General features: G+C 39.7%; 1 protein-coding gene across 1 annotated transcript in view; it reads left to right on the top strand.

Moving 5' to 3' along the window:
* Positions 1 to 17,930, top strand: part of UBE2E1 (ubiquitin conjugating enzyme E2 E1) — a 46,022-nt gene that overhangs the window by 25,074 nt on the left and 3,018 nt on the right. The window contains 1 exon segment of the mRNA XM_027744886.2: positions 11,641 to 11,773. Coding sequence (XP_027600687.2) covers positions 11,641 to 11,773 — 133 coding nt within the window.

Below are 17,930 nucleotides of genomic sequence, written 5' to 3'. Positions count from 1 at the left end.
CTGGAAAAAAAAGGAGTTGTCTCATCATAACTTGTAATTATATTGGATTAAAAATTCATTGTAAAATAAAAAAAAAGAAAAAGGTCAGTTTTAGTGATGGGAGTTAGCTGCCCTTGGAAATTGTTTGTTCTTACTGATTCATTAAGAAGTCTGTTTCTGTGTCCTGTAAGGGTTTTATTTCCTGTCCTTTCTGAACTGTGATCTTGATATAAAAACTTAAATGAAGAAATATCTGTATTATTTTATCTTGAAAGTTCAGGTGGAATTGTCTGGATTGGCTAAGAAATTTTCTAACATAATGTAAATATATTTACCTTGTAAACATATTGCTGTTTGAACATCTTTATTTCACTAAAAGGAATATTTGAAAAGCTTTTTAGTGAAGAAAATCAAAGTGAATGAAGCTGCAGTGACTGGAAACAAATAGTTTTTCTTTGTTCTTACAGAGCTTTTCCCTACCTTCATACCCCAAATCCCTGTGATTTTTAGCTAATGGTAGATTTATTTCTCTTCTTATGTTGTTATCAATGTATAATTGCATCAAGTATTGGTATTGAGGCTATCAGTTCTTCCAGGTGTTTTGCCATACTACTGTGTGCTATTACACTGTTTTCCTACTTGTGCCTAATTGGACGTGACGTGTTCTTTTTGTCTTCAAAAATTAATAGTGTAAAATAAGGTGCAAACTGTTCATCTATGTCTGTGTCAGTTTTACAGTTCTGTAGGCACACCTCTTTATTTCTGCTGCTGTCTGTATGGAAATGGTTACAGCATAACATAAGCGGTGCTCAGCTCTCAAAACATACTCTCTCCTGATCTTGCTTTAAGGTGTAACTTGTAACAATGCTGAGGTTAATAGGTTAGAAAATGTACACTGCTGTATGTCTCTAAAACGCTTGCATGTGTCTGTGAAATGTGGTCTCCTCCTTCTGCCTCTGTTTATGAAATATAGTAGAAAATCTCATGCTAGCACTATTACCGATTAATATGTTAACAGCATCCAATAAAAAGATGTAAATTTTTACTAAATTCCCTTAAGACCCTTCTTCGTGAACTTCTTGGATTGCCCAAGAAGTTTATGAGGGAAATACATCTTTCTTTTTTAATGGCTAGGAAAGCCTCTGGATCACAGGAATATACATGAAATATTATTTAACATCAGTGGTTTTGGGTAATTAAAGGGTTTTTTTAAAAAAATTACATTTTTTTTTCCATGACAGCAAAAAGTTTGAATTTAGTTTAAACTAAGAATACTGGTGATCAGCTGAAGGAGCAGGTTTCCAACTGTGTGAGACCAGGAGTGATGTTGAGGAGGATGCCTAAACTTCTTGTGCTCCCTGGCAGCTCCCTGTTACCTGCCTACTGTGGTCCTCTGTCAGCAGAATTTAACTGCCACTCGTGGGTGTTGCCTTTCCAGCTTATTTAGTTGTTGCTAAGTCATCTCTCGTTGGTGGAAAGCAGGGAGGAGAAGACACCAGTTTTGGATTTCTTTGGTGTGTGAATGTGATGTGCTTTTCATAAAAGGTGTCAGTGATGTAATGCCCTAAGTTAGAACTATTATTGCCTTGCACTTCATTGTTAATGTTTCATTACATTTGGGAGAGACTTCCAAATAAAAATGTCATAAAGTTAAGACATTGGGAAGTTTGAAAGTCAATGATGTGGGAGTTTTTTCCTTTGGGGGAAGTTACTTAACTTCAGTTGCCAAATAGAGTTCTGAAGAAAAGAAAAAAAAACGTAGTTTGTGAAGGACTGTATCTCCCCTTTAAGTTAAGGCATGCAGGACCCCAAAACTGTATACATTACATAGGAGCACTGCATAGTCCTCTTGTGGCTCCTAATGTGGATTAAATTTAATGTTCCTAATACTTTGAAAACAAAAAAATAATCAAAACTTTAGAAAGCTACCACAAATGTCTATGTGGGCTATCCTTACACATGTAAATCTGCTGGGGGAAAAAAAAAAGAAAATTCTCTTTTAAGTCTCTTGAAAGTTTTGGAGGCTTTTAAGCTTTTGCCCTCATGTCAGCTTGAGAATATTTGTAACTGCTGCAGTAAATGCTGATTAGCTATTGTGACAAGCTTGTGTCTGCAACTGTTATTAATGAGAACTCGCAGTGGTATATAAACAATTTTTAGTGAGTGCTGTGTAGTTGGCTGGCAGCTGTGCTGTATTACAGTCTAGGTAATCTTCTTTTACTTAAAGAAAGTAAACTCTCGTCTTAGATTTCTGATAAAATTTCTAGTCTGTACATGCCACAGTTTCAAAACTCAAAGGCAATGGTTTCAAATTACTTTTCTGCCAGATAATTTTGGTAGTTTAGAATTGTGGAAAATCAGGAAAGAGATGCTCTAGGTATTGCGGCATAACTGAAAATATTTTGTTGTTGTTTTGAAAGCAGTAACCCAATTTTGGTTTTGTATTGGCTGGTTTGTGTAATTTTGCTGTTAGCACCTGCAGTGAAATAAATTAATCCCAATGCAGTGATCTTAATTTATTTAGTTTAAATGTAGGAAAGGAAGTCTAATGGAGGTAAAGGAGAAGGGGAAGACATTTAGATTAGGTTTTTTCTTTTTCTTTCTAGGTTTCATGTATGATTAAGATATGTCCTTCAAAACATACTGTATTGATTAGCAACAGTGTTAATGGTATCAGCATTGGAATGCTGATGAGAAGAGATATAATTATGTGAAGCCAAGATACTGGGATGGCCTGATCATTAAGTGATGTTGACTCTATCTGTCAGTGATCTAATGGGAAGGAGACTCTCTTGATGTTGATTGGCTGATGGATTTGGATTAATTTGTAGCATGTTTTTTGGGTTAGTTGGTTTATTGGTAGGTAGGTGGTGGGACAGTTTAGGAGCATGTGGTACATGAGCAGATTTTTTCCAGCTTAAAGTTGCATGTAAACTAGTAATCTTAAAATACTTCATCATCTGTTTTGAGTACAGACTTTTAAACAGGATTCCTGCAGTTCAGTGCAAGAGAGACAGCAGTGCATCCTTTACCCTAGCAACGCCAGTGTCTGTTCACTTTAAAGTAGCCCTTTTCCTCCCCTTGGAAGTAAGAAAGCTAGCTCAAGGAGTCAATTGGATGAAGCCACAAGAACCTTGTCCTTATTTGTTTGAGGAAGTTCGAGAGTCTTGTCTGCTTTCAATTTTCAGCATAGCAGGGGCATCTTGCCAAGTGTTACACATCATCTTTAACTTTCTGGGGCTGTTTTTTCCAAGCTGGTTTGTAGCTGCTGTTGCTCTTATGTTCTAACTCGTTTAGGGTATGCATTTCTTGATCAGCAGAATTACTAGTTATAATGAAATCAATACAACAAAGTGATGATCAAGTCAAAAATAAACAGTCCACTATGATAGCTCAGTGCTGGATACCTGGACTTATGAAATAACTGGGATCCTCTGTTTTTTTTCCTTGAGCAGGACAAGTGACTTGTGAAGAGAGAGAGGCCTCTAGATCATATGGGTTCAAACTTAGCAGCTGTACACTTTATGTACTACAGGATGCCTGAATATTTATGATGTGCTGGCTGGTTTTTTTATCTGTTTATTGATATCACCTTTCATATTCCTATATTGATAGGGACAGAACAGGAGGTGGGCATGAAAGGCAGAAACATAGATACAGGTCCCAGCTTGATTCTGGAATGGCAGGTTAATTGTGATGGATTTCTGTTTTCCCTAATGGATAAATCATGCTATTTAGGGAGGAGCCCTGTGATCATTCATTGTAGCACATTTAGGGCTGCTTATGGGCAGAAAGGAGACATTACTGAACTGTTTAGTTGTCAGAGGGGGTAGTTTCTGTGCCATGTGTAAAGAACCTACTATATCCCAATACGTGCCAGCAGGAAGTAGAAGTTTTGTTTTCTTTTGAGGAGTACACCACATTTGAGATTAGTGACACAAGAACTTTCATATTTATTAATAGTATTGATTGTCTTTTGTTTGTTTTTAATTACAGGTCTGTCAAATAGATGCTAGGCAACCAGTTAAAGAGTTTGCTTTATGAAAGCATTAAAATTGCAGAAACAAATAGATTTACTAGTTATATTTTTATACCAATTTCATTCCATATACCTGTTGGAATGTGAAAAGGCCCCAAACAAATAGTGTAGTCAGAGAAATAACACATTTGTGAAACTGCCTGGTTTTGCTTACCATTTGTAAATTACACATCTGTGTCGTAAATACTAAATTTGGAAATGAGGTCTGATGTGTAGGAATTTCTGTTCCCATGTTGGCAGTTAATAGTCTGGTTGACAAATGGCAGGAAGGAAACTGATGTAAAAATAACACAAAGTTAAGTTGGCAGAGCACAGATTCTACCACCACATCTTCTTGTCACTTTAAGTAAGACATTGCTAATTGTTAGGTGAGTCAGATTCTCTGTTACTCTTTCCCAATTTGTGTTATTGTTTCTTGTGCAGGGTATTATTTAATGGGAAATGCAAGGTCACATATGAGACATTTGAATTTAATATGTAGTTTTTGGTCATGGTGTCAACCTAAAACTAGGAGGCGAAAAGGAAAAGATTTGCATACGATGAAAATAATTTCATTGACTACTTAGTGTGGCATTTTCTGTGTTTGCATACTGTACATACTGAAGTCTCAGATTTGCAGAAACAGCCTCTCTGCAGTCAAGTTAGACACTGAAAATGTTCCTGCATGTAGGGGAACCAACTTCCAGTACTTTGCAGTAGAGAAGGCTAAGAAGAAGCCCCACTGCAGGGGAAAGCGGGAACCCTTGAGAGCTGAGCAGGCTGGATTTATTATCAATTTTGGAACCAATGCTAAACGGATTAATTTTTCTTGAATCTTTTTATGAGGACTTGCTCTTAAATTGGAGTGATTATTGTTAAACTAAATAGAGCTGCAGCACACTTCTGAGAATATCGTAAGTCTCCTCCTGAGCTCCCTGAGGTCAAAACTGAGATTTTATTTTAAATCCTTGAAGCCTGGTTTAAAAATCAAACTCTGCAGTGAAATTGTTCGGGAGGGTTGGCCTTTTCACCAAGTAGTTTAGTAGTACTATTTTGCAGAGACTGAAATATTTCAGGTGAAGGTCCTAAATTTGCAAATACTCCTGGGCATTTCTGTTTCTGTTGTAATAGAAAAGGAGTGAGATCTTGGCTGTGATAAGACTCTTTGTTGTTGTGCGATCTTATTGCCAAGTATTTTTTATGTAAATTGGAAAACATAGTCCTTTTTTTTCTTCCCACAAATAAATCCTTCTGATCAGTTTTCCTTGAAGTCCCGTAAATCCCTGCGTAACACCTTATCAGCTCCATTATCAGAGCTATTTAGTTATTTATTTCCTTTTTTAACCTAGTAAGAAAGTAATTCACTGCACCACTTATCCTCCAGTTTAAGTTTTGTGCAATTTTTCAAAGCTCTCCAATTTTACATTAGGCTGATACTTAAGGGAAAAGCCTTCCCAGATGCTAAAACAGAAATTTTGTGCCTGAAAATGAACAGAAGAATGATATTATTTCTAACACAATTCTCTGTTAGAAATGTGGGGTTTGTGAGGCATTTACACTTGTGCAATAATATTGTGACTGCCATTTTAAATTGAAGACAGAAAGTACAATACTTTCAATGAGTTACGAGAAAAATAATAATATTTGCTGCTTTGTACTTGAAAACCATGCCCCGGAAGGTGCAACAGAAGGAAAACTAAGTTCTGTTTTTACAATTTTGTTTGGATTGCTGTAGCAATGTAACGTTCCATCTTTGCTCACTTACTTTTCTTTCCCTCCTTTGCTCTCTTCTTATGTTTTAACTAAACCCAGCTGCAACTTTTTCTCTTGCTGTCTTTTCCTTCTATCTGTCATTGAGCCCATAGGAATTTCACCTATGCCAATCCATCATTTTTAGCTAACGTTAATACAGAGGAGCAGCTTGGTTGTGCGTAATGACAGGGGGCAAAAATTGCCACTCTGATTGGTGTAGGCACATGGTAATCCAGTATATTGCCTCTAACTTCCCATCATTGCACAGGAGGGATTTTCTTACGTTGTGATTTTTTTTTTCCCTTTCTTTTCCTTTAATTTCCATTCTTTGACTAAAAATGGAAGGCATCCCACTTTTAAAATACTTTGCAAAAAAATGGCAATTAAATGCATGGCCCCAGGTATCCTTTTAACTACTACTGTTTTGTCTATTTGAATTTCTTCCTAATAATTGTGTCATGTTTTAATGCTTATTTTATAATTGGAAAACCTGTGTAAGTTTCGTACAGGAGTCTTTGGGTTGTATTCTAGCAGGCTTGGCATAGTGAGGTCCTGGCTGTGAATGGAGTGTCTTGGTGCTATAGTAATAAAAATAATACATTTTGGTAGCTAAAGCATGTGCAGAAGGTGACAATTGATTTCTAAAATTAGAACTATGCATTAATATGAGGGTTTTGAAGTGACGTTTGGGTCAAAGGCTGCTTTTTTGTTTGGTTGATTTTCACTCTGTTCTGTGACATTCCCATTTTTAACTCAGCTTGATTAAAGATCTGTAGAGCAAAATTTCTTTGAATGGGGGATTTTGTAAGTGTGTGTTTTTCAATGGCTAATTTGTCATGCTTCTTTTTGAACTGGTGATCTAGTACTTGATCACTTGGGTGATCTTCTGGGGTGCTTTTGCAATCTCTGCACCAGATTCAGCCTAATAATGTAAGTGAGCAAGTTTAGTGTGGACCCACCTAGTGAGCTACCAGCAAAAAACCCCCATATTTAGCCTGGGGTCAGGAACAGGGTGGACTAGGAAGGAAAATCAAGGTGCACCAGAACTTCATGTGAGAATGATATGCTGCCTCGCTGGCAGTCAAAATTTCTAATGCATTTTGGGCCTGCATCTTTGGAGGAAAAAAAAAAAAGGAAAGGGGGGAGGAAATAAAGGGCAAGAAAGAGACCTAACATTCAACTAAATATTTCCCAAAGCTAGTAGGTGATGAGTCCATAACCAAGACGCACTTCCGTGTTCAGTCATTCACTGTTTCTTACTACAAAATAAAGCAACAGGAAAAAAATATTGATGTTGCTGTCATGGTTTGTAATGGTACAGCTTTGTTTTGGAGATCATTAGATTCTCTGCCACCTTGGAATTCCCATGTGCCTTAGTATGTTGTTTGCTTTCTGATTTGAGCTATGTCCCTTGGAAAAGGTCATGTCTGCAGTGTTTTTAGAATTTATATTTATTTTCCCCAAGTGTGCAACTTCAAAACAGCTTAACTACTTGCATCAGGCTCTTCATGTTCAGGTCAAAATAGCCTCAAAAATAGCAACTAGGGATATGAAGTAGTTGGAGTATGAGTTCGTGGTTTTGTTATTTGTGGTTTTAACTGAAACATATTGTAGGTTTTCATTAGCTGTTATTTCCTTAAGCGTAACATGAAATTGCACTTCTTATCACCCTGATGGATAGCAGTCTCTGGCACTTTTTAGCTGCTCTGCTAAATTAGTTAGCTTTTAAAAGGAATATATGCTGCTTTGATATATCAGGGTATTAACCTAGTGTCTGTACCATTTTGATTTATTTATCACTGCAGTGATCTGCTATTGTGTGTTTTCTGTATCTCAAAGAAGAGGAACTAAAGTATTTGCCAGCCTGAAATTTCACTAAAGGGAGCACTTACATTATCATTTGGTCAACCCCTAGAAAGGACCAGGTAGTTTCCAAATAAACTAGCATGTTGTCATAAACAATGGACTCTTTCTGAGTCATTCTCCTGGAAAGTACTGTTCAGTGTGTTCCCAGGGATTTTTGTACATTAGCTATATGTGGTGAGCACCAAAAAGTCCTGCCTTCCCTCCATGGCATAGGTGTACTTCAAGTGATTTGCCCAGGAGTGCCAGGGTGGAGGAGGAAGCTGAGTTTGTGTTTGCAGAGTATCAGGGTGGTATCACATAATGCAGGCCTGTGGTGGAGGTTGTACCTGGATGGCTTAATACGATAAAGCCACAGGCTGGGTGTTCTTGCAGACTGTCTGTCATTTCAGCCTTTAAAATTCATGAAGGGGGGGGATGTGTGTGAGTGTGTGTGTGTGTTCCCTCCACGAACACCGAATCTCTGAGGCACAGTCCTGTGTTTACCGTTGCTCAATACCACAAGGCATCTGCAGCTCATTTACTGAGGCATCATTCTGTTCCCCAGCCTCTGCTGCAGGCATTTATAATTTACCTGTTTGGTTTTTAAGTTGAGAAAGAATATGGCACCTGCCAGGACAAGGAGGCAGAGCAAGATCAGATTTTTCCAAAGCAACACAAGGCTGGTTGGGACATGACCGCTGCAGAACTTTGAGCCTGGTCTCACCTGTGCTGAGACTTTCTCTATGCCTTGCATTTACCAGGAGGTAATGCCTTGCATTTTCCTGCTTCTGGACTTGGAAAGTTAGGTAGTCCTTGAACAATACCTTGGCACTGTGCAGTTTCCCAAGGAGCGTTTCTTGTCATAACATCTGTCCAGAGCATAAGCCAGCATCATTGGGAATGATCAGGAACAGTTGCTACAGTGGGTGCAGCACATCTTCACTGAGTATATTGCTGTTTTTCCGAGGAAGAGAGATGTCAGTTGCACTGCTGCGTAACACGTGCTGCCTGGTAGGATAATAATGGGTTGGGATCTTTTCAGTCTTCTTTTGGATGTCATCTTTTACTCTGCATTACACCTCTTTTACTCATTTCTTTCTTTGGAAGTGAAGAGGTTGTGGGCTGCTGAGTTAATACAGAAAGTTGTTGCTCTCTACGCTTGTCTTGCAGTGTAAACAATTTCTATTTAATTGGTTAAGATTGTCTTCCCAGCGGTCATATGTTGCACAGCTTCAAAGTGTTGTATTAGTAGATCTAAACACTTAATTTGAGCAGTGGTGACATGCATCAGGCAAGGTGGCAGCTGTGCCTCTGAGCCCTGTGTCTATGCATCAGTAAATTTCATTTTGAAGCAGATAATTGCATGGATTTTAAACAAAGGATGTAATCTTTAACCTCTGATATCTCCACCAAAAGTTAATGCTGCTGCTCTTACGCTGTGGTCCAGCATCGTCACTTTTGTATTAAGCAGTAGGTCTTCATGAGCTGTTTGATATTACCTAATCCTAAATTAAATCTGGGCAATATTCTACTATGAAGCTGGCTTGCCTCTTCCTCTTTCAGTCTTTCCTTTATAAGAAATCAATGTTAATGTGTAAAAATTGGACATGTACAGCTGTTTCACTCTGTTAATTGAATTATGAAAAGCTTAAAAGGTAAGCTTAGTACATCACTGTTAAAGCCTACTGATGTGCAACAAAGATGTTGCACTCTTAATATGGAGGTCTAGCAGTATATTACTTCTGTGCAGTGATAGCTCTAATTGGAAATCTAATAGGATACAAGAGATTTCTAAGACTATTACAAATGATAATATATTATTTTTTAAGTCTGTGGGATTTTTTTATTGACAGTCCTTTGGGCCGAAGCTGGAAATAAAATGCAGAATGTTGAAATATTTCTCGTTGGTTCAGAGGGCTGTAAGCAGTGCTAATCACACATCACATTTCTTGAGTTCTGAAGTGCTCCCAGTTGCCAGTTCTCATGATAAAAATTCCAACAGTAAATCGGTGCTAACAAAGCTCAAGTACCTGTTCCCGCTCGGTAGCTCCATCTTTAGGGGAGGGAGGGGAGGATGATCTCTGGTGCAACTTGCAGTAATGACAGCATGTCAGTAGGTTGCTAATGTATATATAAAGAGGTGGTTTCTTGAAGTGGTGGCTGAAAGTGCCCCAGAGAGTCCTTTTCAGTAAGTTTGCACAGTTAAGCTGGTGTCTTTCCAGAGGCAGAGCTTCCTGTCGAAATACAACACTCTAATGCACAAGTGGTAGCTGGAGAATACTGAGTGTCCAGATATATAGACCTGCATAGGACAGGGACAAGTCATTAAGGTGGAGTGGGATGCCAGAAGTGTTCAGGATAGAATGGCTTTTACTTTAATTTAGTACTGATCTTGAGCTGCACAAGGTTTCATGTTCTGGGGAGAAAAATCTTTCCCTCGTGGCTGGTGCATCACTTTACAGAGAATCTGTCTCCCTTTACTGCTTTCTTACATGCTTTCCTGCTCCTGGAAGCATGCTTTTAGTTATAGCTTCACTATTGTTGAATTATCTAGCACCAGCATATTGTGAAATTTTATTATTAGTCTAATCTGAAAATAAAATTTTAGGTATGATAACAGAATTAATTCCCTTTCTCCCTCCCAATTCCCCTGCTGTCAAGAACATGTTCACCAGTACTGTGAAGAGCAGGGGAAAAAAATCATGTCTCTGATCACCGAAGTTACTTTGACAATTTATGTTTTCACAATCGTATTTCTATTTGTAACATTGTTACTAACACTTAGCGATTACTCCGGTTCCCTGCACCTTAATCAAATGCATATTGTCATGTATATATTGAATTTACTGGATTGCCTTCCCTCCCAAGTAATACTGCTCCATGATTGTTATATTATAAAGAGAGCCTGTTTTTATCCTTCTGTCTTATAGTAGCTTTATTAAAAGAATGGGGAAAGAAGACCAAGGCTGGTTTTCATTATATTAGGAATGTTAAGATCCATTCCCTTCAGAACAAGGGGAGAAGAGGTTTCCAAAGCCATGGTACACCCATGATGGAAAAGGCTGTGTCAGCACCTCCCTGTATGCAAAGGGAGTTTTCAGTTCTTGCATCTTACAGATAAAATACTACCATAGCAGCACAGAATGAAAGAGGCAGCAATGGAGTCCTAAACCATTAATGGCTTTATTGGTTGAGGTGCACTTAGGTGACATACGGCACACTGCAGAATACAAGTGTCTGAGGATCTCAGTAAAACTAATTTTCCACAAGCAGACGTTTGAGTTCTGCAACACCTTTAGTTTGTACCACTCGTAGTGAGCTGCTGGCAGGTTAGGGAGAATCCAGAGTTAGACAAAGCTGATTTGAGAAAGTACTGTTTTAATTCCCTTACAAAAGCCGTTCCACAATGCAAATAATATCAATGGGGTTAAGTTCACGTAGCCTCATTTTAGAAATCAGTGTAGCAAAATGATAAAAGTGTAGAAAATTCGGAAATTTAAAAACATCATTATGTATTTTCTTCCTTCAGTTATACTGTGAGCCTTGGTTTAGCAATAATGCAGGAATATATTTTAATTTTAAAGGACACATAAGATAAAGGAAATTAACATAAGTCTTTAATTTATTTAGTATGGTCTTTAACGTGGTACGGTTTTATTAAGACTGAGAAGGAAGAGCCATTTCTGAAATACAGTGGGAAATTGTTCCTTGAAACTTAATTCTTCTGTTGTGTTGATAGTGTAGTATGTTTGGGAGTAGTTCTGGGCAGTGCTACTCTTATAAAGGCCAGGAGAGAGAGGCTGGAAACTATGCCCCATCCCTAGTTTCTTTGCTTTGCTAAGCAGTCGGGAACACTGATAAGTCCAGGTAAGATCTTTGAGATTTTGGAAGTATTCAATCTACTTTTAATCCCTGTCTCTACTTCAGATTGTGTATGAAGAGTAACACTGAAAACTTTTTTCCATATCATACTTGAAGAATGTAAGAAGTCATATTTATTTGAGCTGTAATCATATTCCTAAACAATTTTGTTTTTTATCTCTTAGTGCTGGCCCCAAAGGTGACAACATCTATGAATGGAGATCAACTATTCTAGGACCTCCAGGTTCAGTCTATGAGGGAGGTGTTTTCTTCCTTGACATCACATTTACACCAGAATATCCTTTCAAGCCTCCAAAGGTAAGAGACCTGTAGCTGATGCCTTAAGTCATGAATGCTCAACAGACCGTTGGGTAGCATGCAGTGTTAATGGAATGCAGCCCATTTGAAAGCCATTCTTTTTAAGAACAAACTTAAGCCCATTTCAAACATTTCACAGGTTTCTATTAGCTAATGTTAACAGCTTTTCAAGTCCTCTTGATCGTTATTTTGGACCTTGTTTTCTTTTTTCCCTGCTTCTATTCATAAGAGGTCCAAAGCAATTAGTGCAAGCATTGGGACACAACTGGGAAATTGAGAAGTAAATAAATTTGAGGAGAGGAGAAAGGCTACAAATACTTGTTTCTCAAACCACTTGGGTACTGTAAGCATAAGTTACGTGTGTTTTGGCCACTAAGGTAATATTTAATTAGTCCATTTAGTTGGACACTTGTTCACCTATTTGTACAGTAACAAACTTTCTGTAGGTGTATTATATTTGTGAAGCTCTTACCTTCCAGTGTGTTTGTGTTCCAGTGTTATAAGGCAAATACCAGTGGAAGTGAATGTTATCTTGTGGTTCCAATACTTGGCCATGGGAAGAGTGTTAGGTTACCAGAAGAGGTGGTTGTGTATACACTCAGTGTTTGCCTTGTATCTGAAAGCATTTATGTACATGTTTAACTTTCTGCTTAAAAGTTGTTTGATTCATGAGATAAATGCCGACAACTGCCCCATCTTCAGACTTTGGTCTAGTCTGCAGTAGAAAGGATTTGTCATAGTTCAGGCCATCAGTCCATCTCAGCAGAGACAATGCTAATTGGTCATGCAAGACAAATCAATACAAGCTTGCCAAATTAAAGAAACTTTTTGACTGTTTTTCCTAGCATAACTTGAGGGTTTCTGATAGTATCAACAGGACCTTAAATTCCACCCCTAAGATAGGACTCTGATTCACAAGCAGCATGGTCCACCTTGGGGCATGTCTAGTGCTTTCCTACTGACATCTGTCTATCCCTTTTTGGAGATTCTCTGGCATCATGGATGGTTCTCTTGGGTTAGAACTTAATTCAGTTTAGAATAGTTTCTCTTTTTTTTTTTTTTTCATTAGTTTGCATTGAATAATTTATTGTCCAACCAACTATATGCAGTTTATTATGTCATGAGCCCAGTACGCATTTAAAGAGGAAGCTTTTTCATTCCCATGTGTGCTTTGTTACACCTTTGCTTTCTGTGCCACAGGTCAGAAGCATTTATCACCCCAGGCTTATCCAGACTCATTGCAGAATCATGAAATGGTTTGGGTTAGAAGGGACCTTAAAGATCATCTAATTCCAGCCTCCTTGCCATGGGAAGGGATGTCTTCCACTAAACCAGGTTGCTCAAAGCTCCATCCAACGTGGCCTTGAACACTTACAGGGATGGAGCATCCACAGCTTCTCTGGGCAACCTGTTCCAGTGCCTCACCACCCTCACAGTAAAGATATTCCTCCCAGTATCAAATCTAAATGTACCTTTTTAATTTTAAAACTGTCACTCCCTTTCTCTGCCCTTATGAAAAGTCCCTCTCCAGCTCTCTTTTAGGCCCTCTTCAGGTACTGGAAGACTGCTCTAAGGTCTCCACGTAGCCTTCTCCAGGCTGAAAAAACCCAACTCTCTCAGCCTGTCTTCATAGGAGAGGTGCTTCAGCGCTCTTGATTGTCTTCATGGCCCTCCTCTGGATTCATTCCAACAGGTTCACATGCTTCTCATGTTGGGGGCCCCAGAGCTAGATGCAGTACTCTAGATGGGGTCTCACGAGTGCTTGAGATTGCCCCAGGACAATTACAGGACCTTGCACATGGCCTTCTTAAACTTCTTGAGTTTTATGTGTTTGGGCTTGTCCAGGAGCTACTCGTTCAGGTCTCTTTGCCTTCTCTGGCAGGTGGACCCCATCAGTGCCCAGCAGACAAGGTTTCTCAAAGCAAGTCCCATGGTCTGAGTAGCCAAACACCCAGCTGGAGCATCAGTCCTGTAACCATTTGTTGATTCGCCAGATGCAACTGGCCCTTTTGAACCCTTTCCCTTTGACCAGGAGGATTGATAAAAAAACTAACCAGTTCTTTCCTGTTGCTCCCAGGGCTCTGTAATCCTTCTTGACACTGCCAAGACTGCTCCTGGCTGTATCACTGGTGCCCAGGTGAAACAGCAGCAGTGGGCAATGGCCAGTGGACTGTACAGGGCCTGGAAGCCTGTCTGTGACATCCCTGTTATGAGCCCCTGGTGAGCAGCACATCTCTCTAGAGAGTACATCAGGTCTGCACACGGGTGCCTCTGCACCTCTTCAAAGACTCTCCTACTACTGGCACCTGATGCCTTCTCTTAGTTGCGCTGGTTGTTACACAGGGAGTGGATGGGGCTCCCTTACCCAGTTCCATGTCTTTCCTGACGTCATGGGTCTTTCCTCTCCAATCTCGGAGCAGCAAAGCAATAAAGCAATTCTGCAGAGGCACGTCAGGCTTTGAGGGGAAGTCTCTTCCTTCTGCAGGTCCTTGCTGTGGCAAGCCTCATTCTTCTGCATTATTGGCCCCCCCTCCCTTCCCTGTGTGCTGTTGGGAATGCTTCTGGCTGCTTGGCTGCACGCTGTGGGTCCTCTGCAGACTGAGCCTGGAACCAGCTGTCCAACTCCTGCTCAGCAGCCCTGATGCCACACAGCCTTCTCACTACCTCCTACAGCTCAACCACCTGCTGCAGGAGGTCCTCCACCTGGGCACACCTTTTGCAGGCAGATCTGCTGCCTGTCCTGCCCCAGGAGAAAGGTCTCAGCACTGCCTTGAGCCTGAGGTCTGCACTGCAGCCTCTGCCTTCAGCTGCTGCATCGGGATGGAAGCATCTGCCACTGCAGACAGTGCAGACGCCCCAGGCAGAGCTGCAGCCTTTGCTCTCTGAGTGCCCACATTCTGCCTTGAGGGTCAGGTAGGATCTCTTACAGGACCATATTGTAACTACTGGCGATATGGAGACAGCCTTATATGCCGAGTTCCCTGATGCAGAACTAAATATACAGTTATGTCATACAAGCTCAGCCGTGCTTTCTGCTCTGTGCTTCTGACAGGAATCTCTTTATCTTTGAATCTAAACCCTCACCCAGATGAAAAGAAGGGTGGGATTAAAAAAACAAACAAGCACCACTTAATGAGGCTTTAAAAAACTAGTTTAGTGGCCATTCACTGTATTGTAGCAGTCTCATTTAAATGGAGTCTTTCATCTAGCAAAGTCCAAGTTGGTTTACAAACCACGTATGTGTATGGAAATAAAATATATATAGCTTCAGTCACATTGAGATGGGATATAGGAGAAAGCATAGTGATGCTCTAATAGAAGATACTTGTGCTACATGAGTACTTCAGGTTTAAACAAAGAGCCTTTCTTCGCTGCTTCTGTGTTAACATCTACACTAGTGTTAATAAATGGTAATGTGGAAAATATAATTATCCTATTGCTCTTGCTTTATTCCTGCTATTTTGTTGTTTTCAGATTGTCCCAACTACTTGCAGTGACCAGTAAATACTGTTTGTGGGTCATCTTGAAGTGCTAGGCTAATCTAATTACCGTAGCCTTCCTTTATATGTGTTTTAGGGCAAAAAATAAAGAAACAGCTGGTTGAAACAAAACCCAGTGTATGACTTCGATGATAAGCACTAGCAAAGCAGTAATTTTAGAAGAGTAGAATGTCATTTTAAAAGCCTGAAAGAATGTAATTTTAAAAGCCTAAAAGCTCTGAAAAGATTAAACTCTCTAAAGAAAGAGGACTAGTTTCACTTGAATCTTCCTTGGTAAGCCTTGTAAAATCAGTGGAATAAAACCTCTACTGCCTCCTTGAGTCTTTGAGGACAGTCCCTCCTGTGGGCTGCCCAGTGGTGAAGTGCCTGTAGTTAAACACGTTTCACAACCTGAAAATGAAATGTCATTAAAGGATTTACTTTCTTAAATAAAGCAAGATGAAAATGGTCATCCTGGCAGGCTTCCAAGCCCTTAGGAATACGCATGAGAGAAGGTGTTGAGGCGAAACCACTGTTGACAACTGCCGTGTGGCTGATGAGCATCCTAGAGATGTGTGATAAAGGGTATACAGGTGCAGCCTTTGAGGACTGGGTCTAGCTCCAGCAGAGGGTTTGATTCAGTATGTTGGTGCAAACGTTTTTGGAGAGTCAGAGGACTGTGCTGGAAGTGATATTAACAGATTCCTGGAAGGATATAAAGAGGGACTGCACTACTGTAACTTGAGGGTGGAGAAATGAAAGGTCTTAAAATTTGCCTTGGAAATACATTGCATAATACAAGGAACTTCAGTGGGAGAAATCTGATACAGGGACAGATACTCTCTTTCATGTCCTAAATATGTATAATGGAGTTCTTTTGCATTTATTGAGCATTCCATATACCACTTTGAAGATTTTAGTGTTAATCTGTTCTCTACTTTTTATGTTTTCTCATTTTGTGTGGTGTTCTGGTTTTGCCTGTGTCTGAGATAGCAATTGAATTGGGCACGTGCTGGGTGGGCCTGGATTTAGGAGAATCCAATAAACAAATATAATTAGAATTTAAGAGTTCAGTACTTGTACTATTACAATGGACATTTTCCCAAGAGTTATATTATAGTTGGATTAGATTTCATTTATTGAGGTGAAAACAGTAGCTTGTGTTGACCTGGTGTGTGTGCTTTGATCATTTGTATTAATAACCTCTAACCACTTCCTTCTACCCACTCCTATTCTGCTACTTGTGTAAATTAACCTCTGCTATCACTTCAGGGTAAGGTCGAGAATACCTTCTTTTATGTCTTTTCAAAAGCCGTGCTTAACTCTGTGTAGTTACTGCATTAATGTAATCTCAGGTGGGACATTTCCAAAGGATTGTTCAGTTGCACTGTATTTTTCTGCTATTCTACATGCTGTTCTCTTTACTACCTTCTAAGTAGCTCAGTTTCTTTTGATTTTGGTCTTAATCTGCTAGGTTTATATGATTTTTTTTTCCTCTTTAAGGTGTAATGAACATTTACTTTAAATATTTTTGTTTGTTTTCAAGAGGGCCTCCAATTTCTCACCCTCTTCCAGCTCCGTTTGGGTTCCCTGCATGGCTGACTTTTGTACCGTCAGCAAAAATTGTAAATGGCAAACAGCTGGACTACATGTTTCTAACACGATCCCAGTTCTGACTTGCTGCTTTAAGTGAAAACAAATTTAGATTTTTCCCACAGTGTTTTGGTAGAGCTCCTCTAGCTGGAGAAAACTGCTTTTGGTGCCATGGATATATCCCTTAAGAATTATATCTTACGGTGTGTTAAAGAACCAGCATGTTCTGCCAATATATGGGAGTCCCTTCTTTTGTTTTTGCTTTCCCCTCCTTCATGAATAATAATTAAAAAGTAAGTCTTACTTTTAAAGGCAAACAGGATTCATGTTTTGCTCTCAGTTATCAGTCAACTGGACTGAGAGACTGCCTACAGAGTATTCAGCTTTTGTGCTGAGCATCAGGATTAACAACTTTCTGTCTTTACAGATTAGAACTGTTGACCTCTGGTAATTTGGTCCTTATTGTATCTACTTGGAAATACTCCATGCTTCCCCTTCTGGAAGTGTTTAATCTGTCAAAATTCTTACCTCGTTTACATTTAGAGTCTTCTTGGAAGGAGACCAAGGATGCAGGTCAAATAGAGAAACACTGAGCAAGCAATGGGGCTGGGCTGAGGCTGCTCGGCAACCCAGGGCAGAGCCGCCACCAGCCACTGCAAATGCCACAAACTTCTGTTTTGCCCTGAACAGTGTGGGTTGGGGCAAGTACTGCAGAGGCAGGTCCGCCCTCTGCTCAGGCTGATGCACGTGGACTTCCACATGACTGTAGAGAGTAATTAGTGCTTTTCCTCTGAAGATTAGATGATCTGGGAAACAAAGGTCACTTTGGTTTCTTGTCTGCTATTATGCCTCTAAGGTTCCCTAGGTAGAAAGCAGCAGGAGTTCTTGGTTTTGGAGTGGCAGCTTGTTGCAGAAGGTGTGGGAGGATGACACATCTCTGCTCTCTTTCAGTCATTTTGCTGTTCCCACCCATAATGTGCTAACGTGCAGGGATTCGGGGTTTCCTTCGCTTCCTGTTTTAATCCAAAATCCAGGAAGCTCACAAGAAACAAAGTGTAAAGTCTCCCTAAGTGTGCAGTGTGGGT

The sequence above is a fragment of the Pipra filicauda genome, unplaced genomic scaffold (assembly GCF_003945595.2).
Source record: "Pipra filicauda isolate LSUMZ 115617 unplaced genomic scaffold, ASM394559v2 scaffold84_size4826128_pilon, whole genome shotgun sequence".
Lineage (NCBI taxonomy): Eukaryota > Metazoa > Chordata > Aves > Passeriformes > Pipridae > Pipra > Pipra filicauda.
The sequence above is the reverse complement of the archived record's forward strand: the minus strand, read 5'-3'. Positions and strand labels throughout refer to the sequence as shown.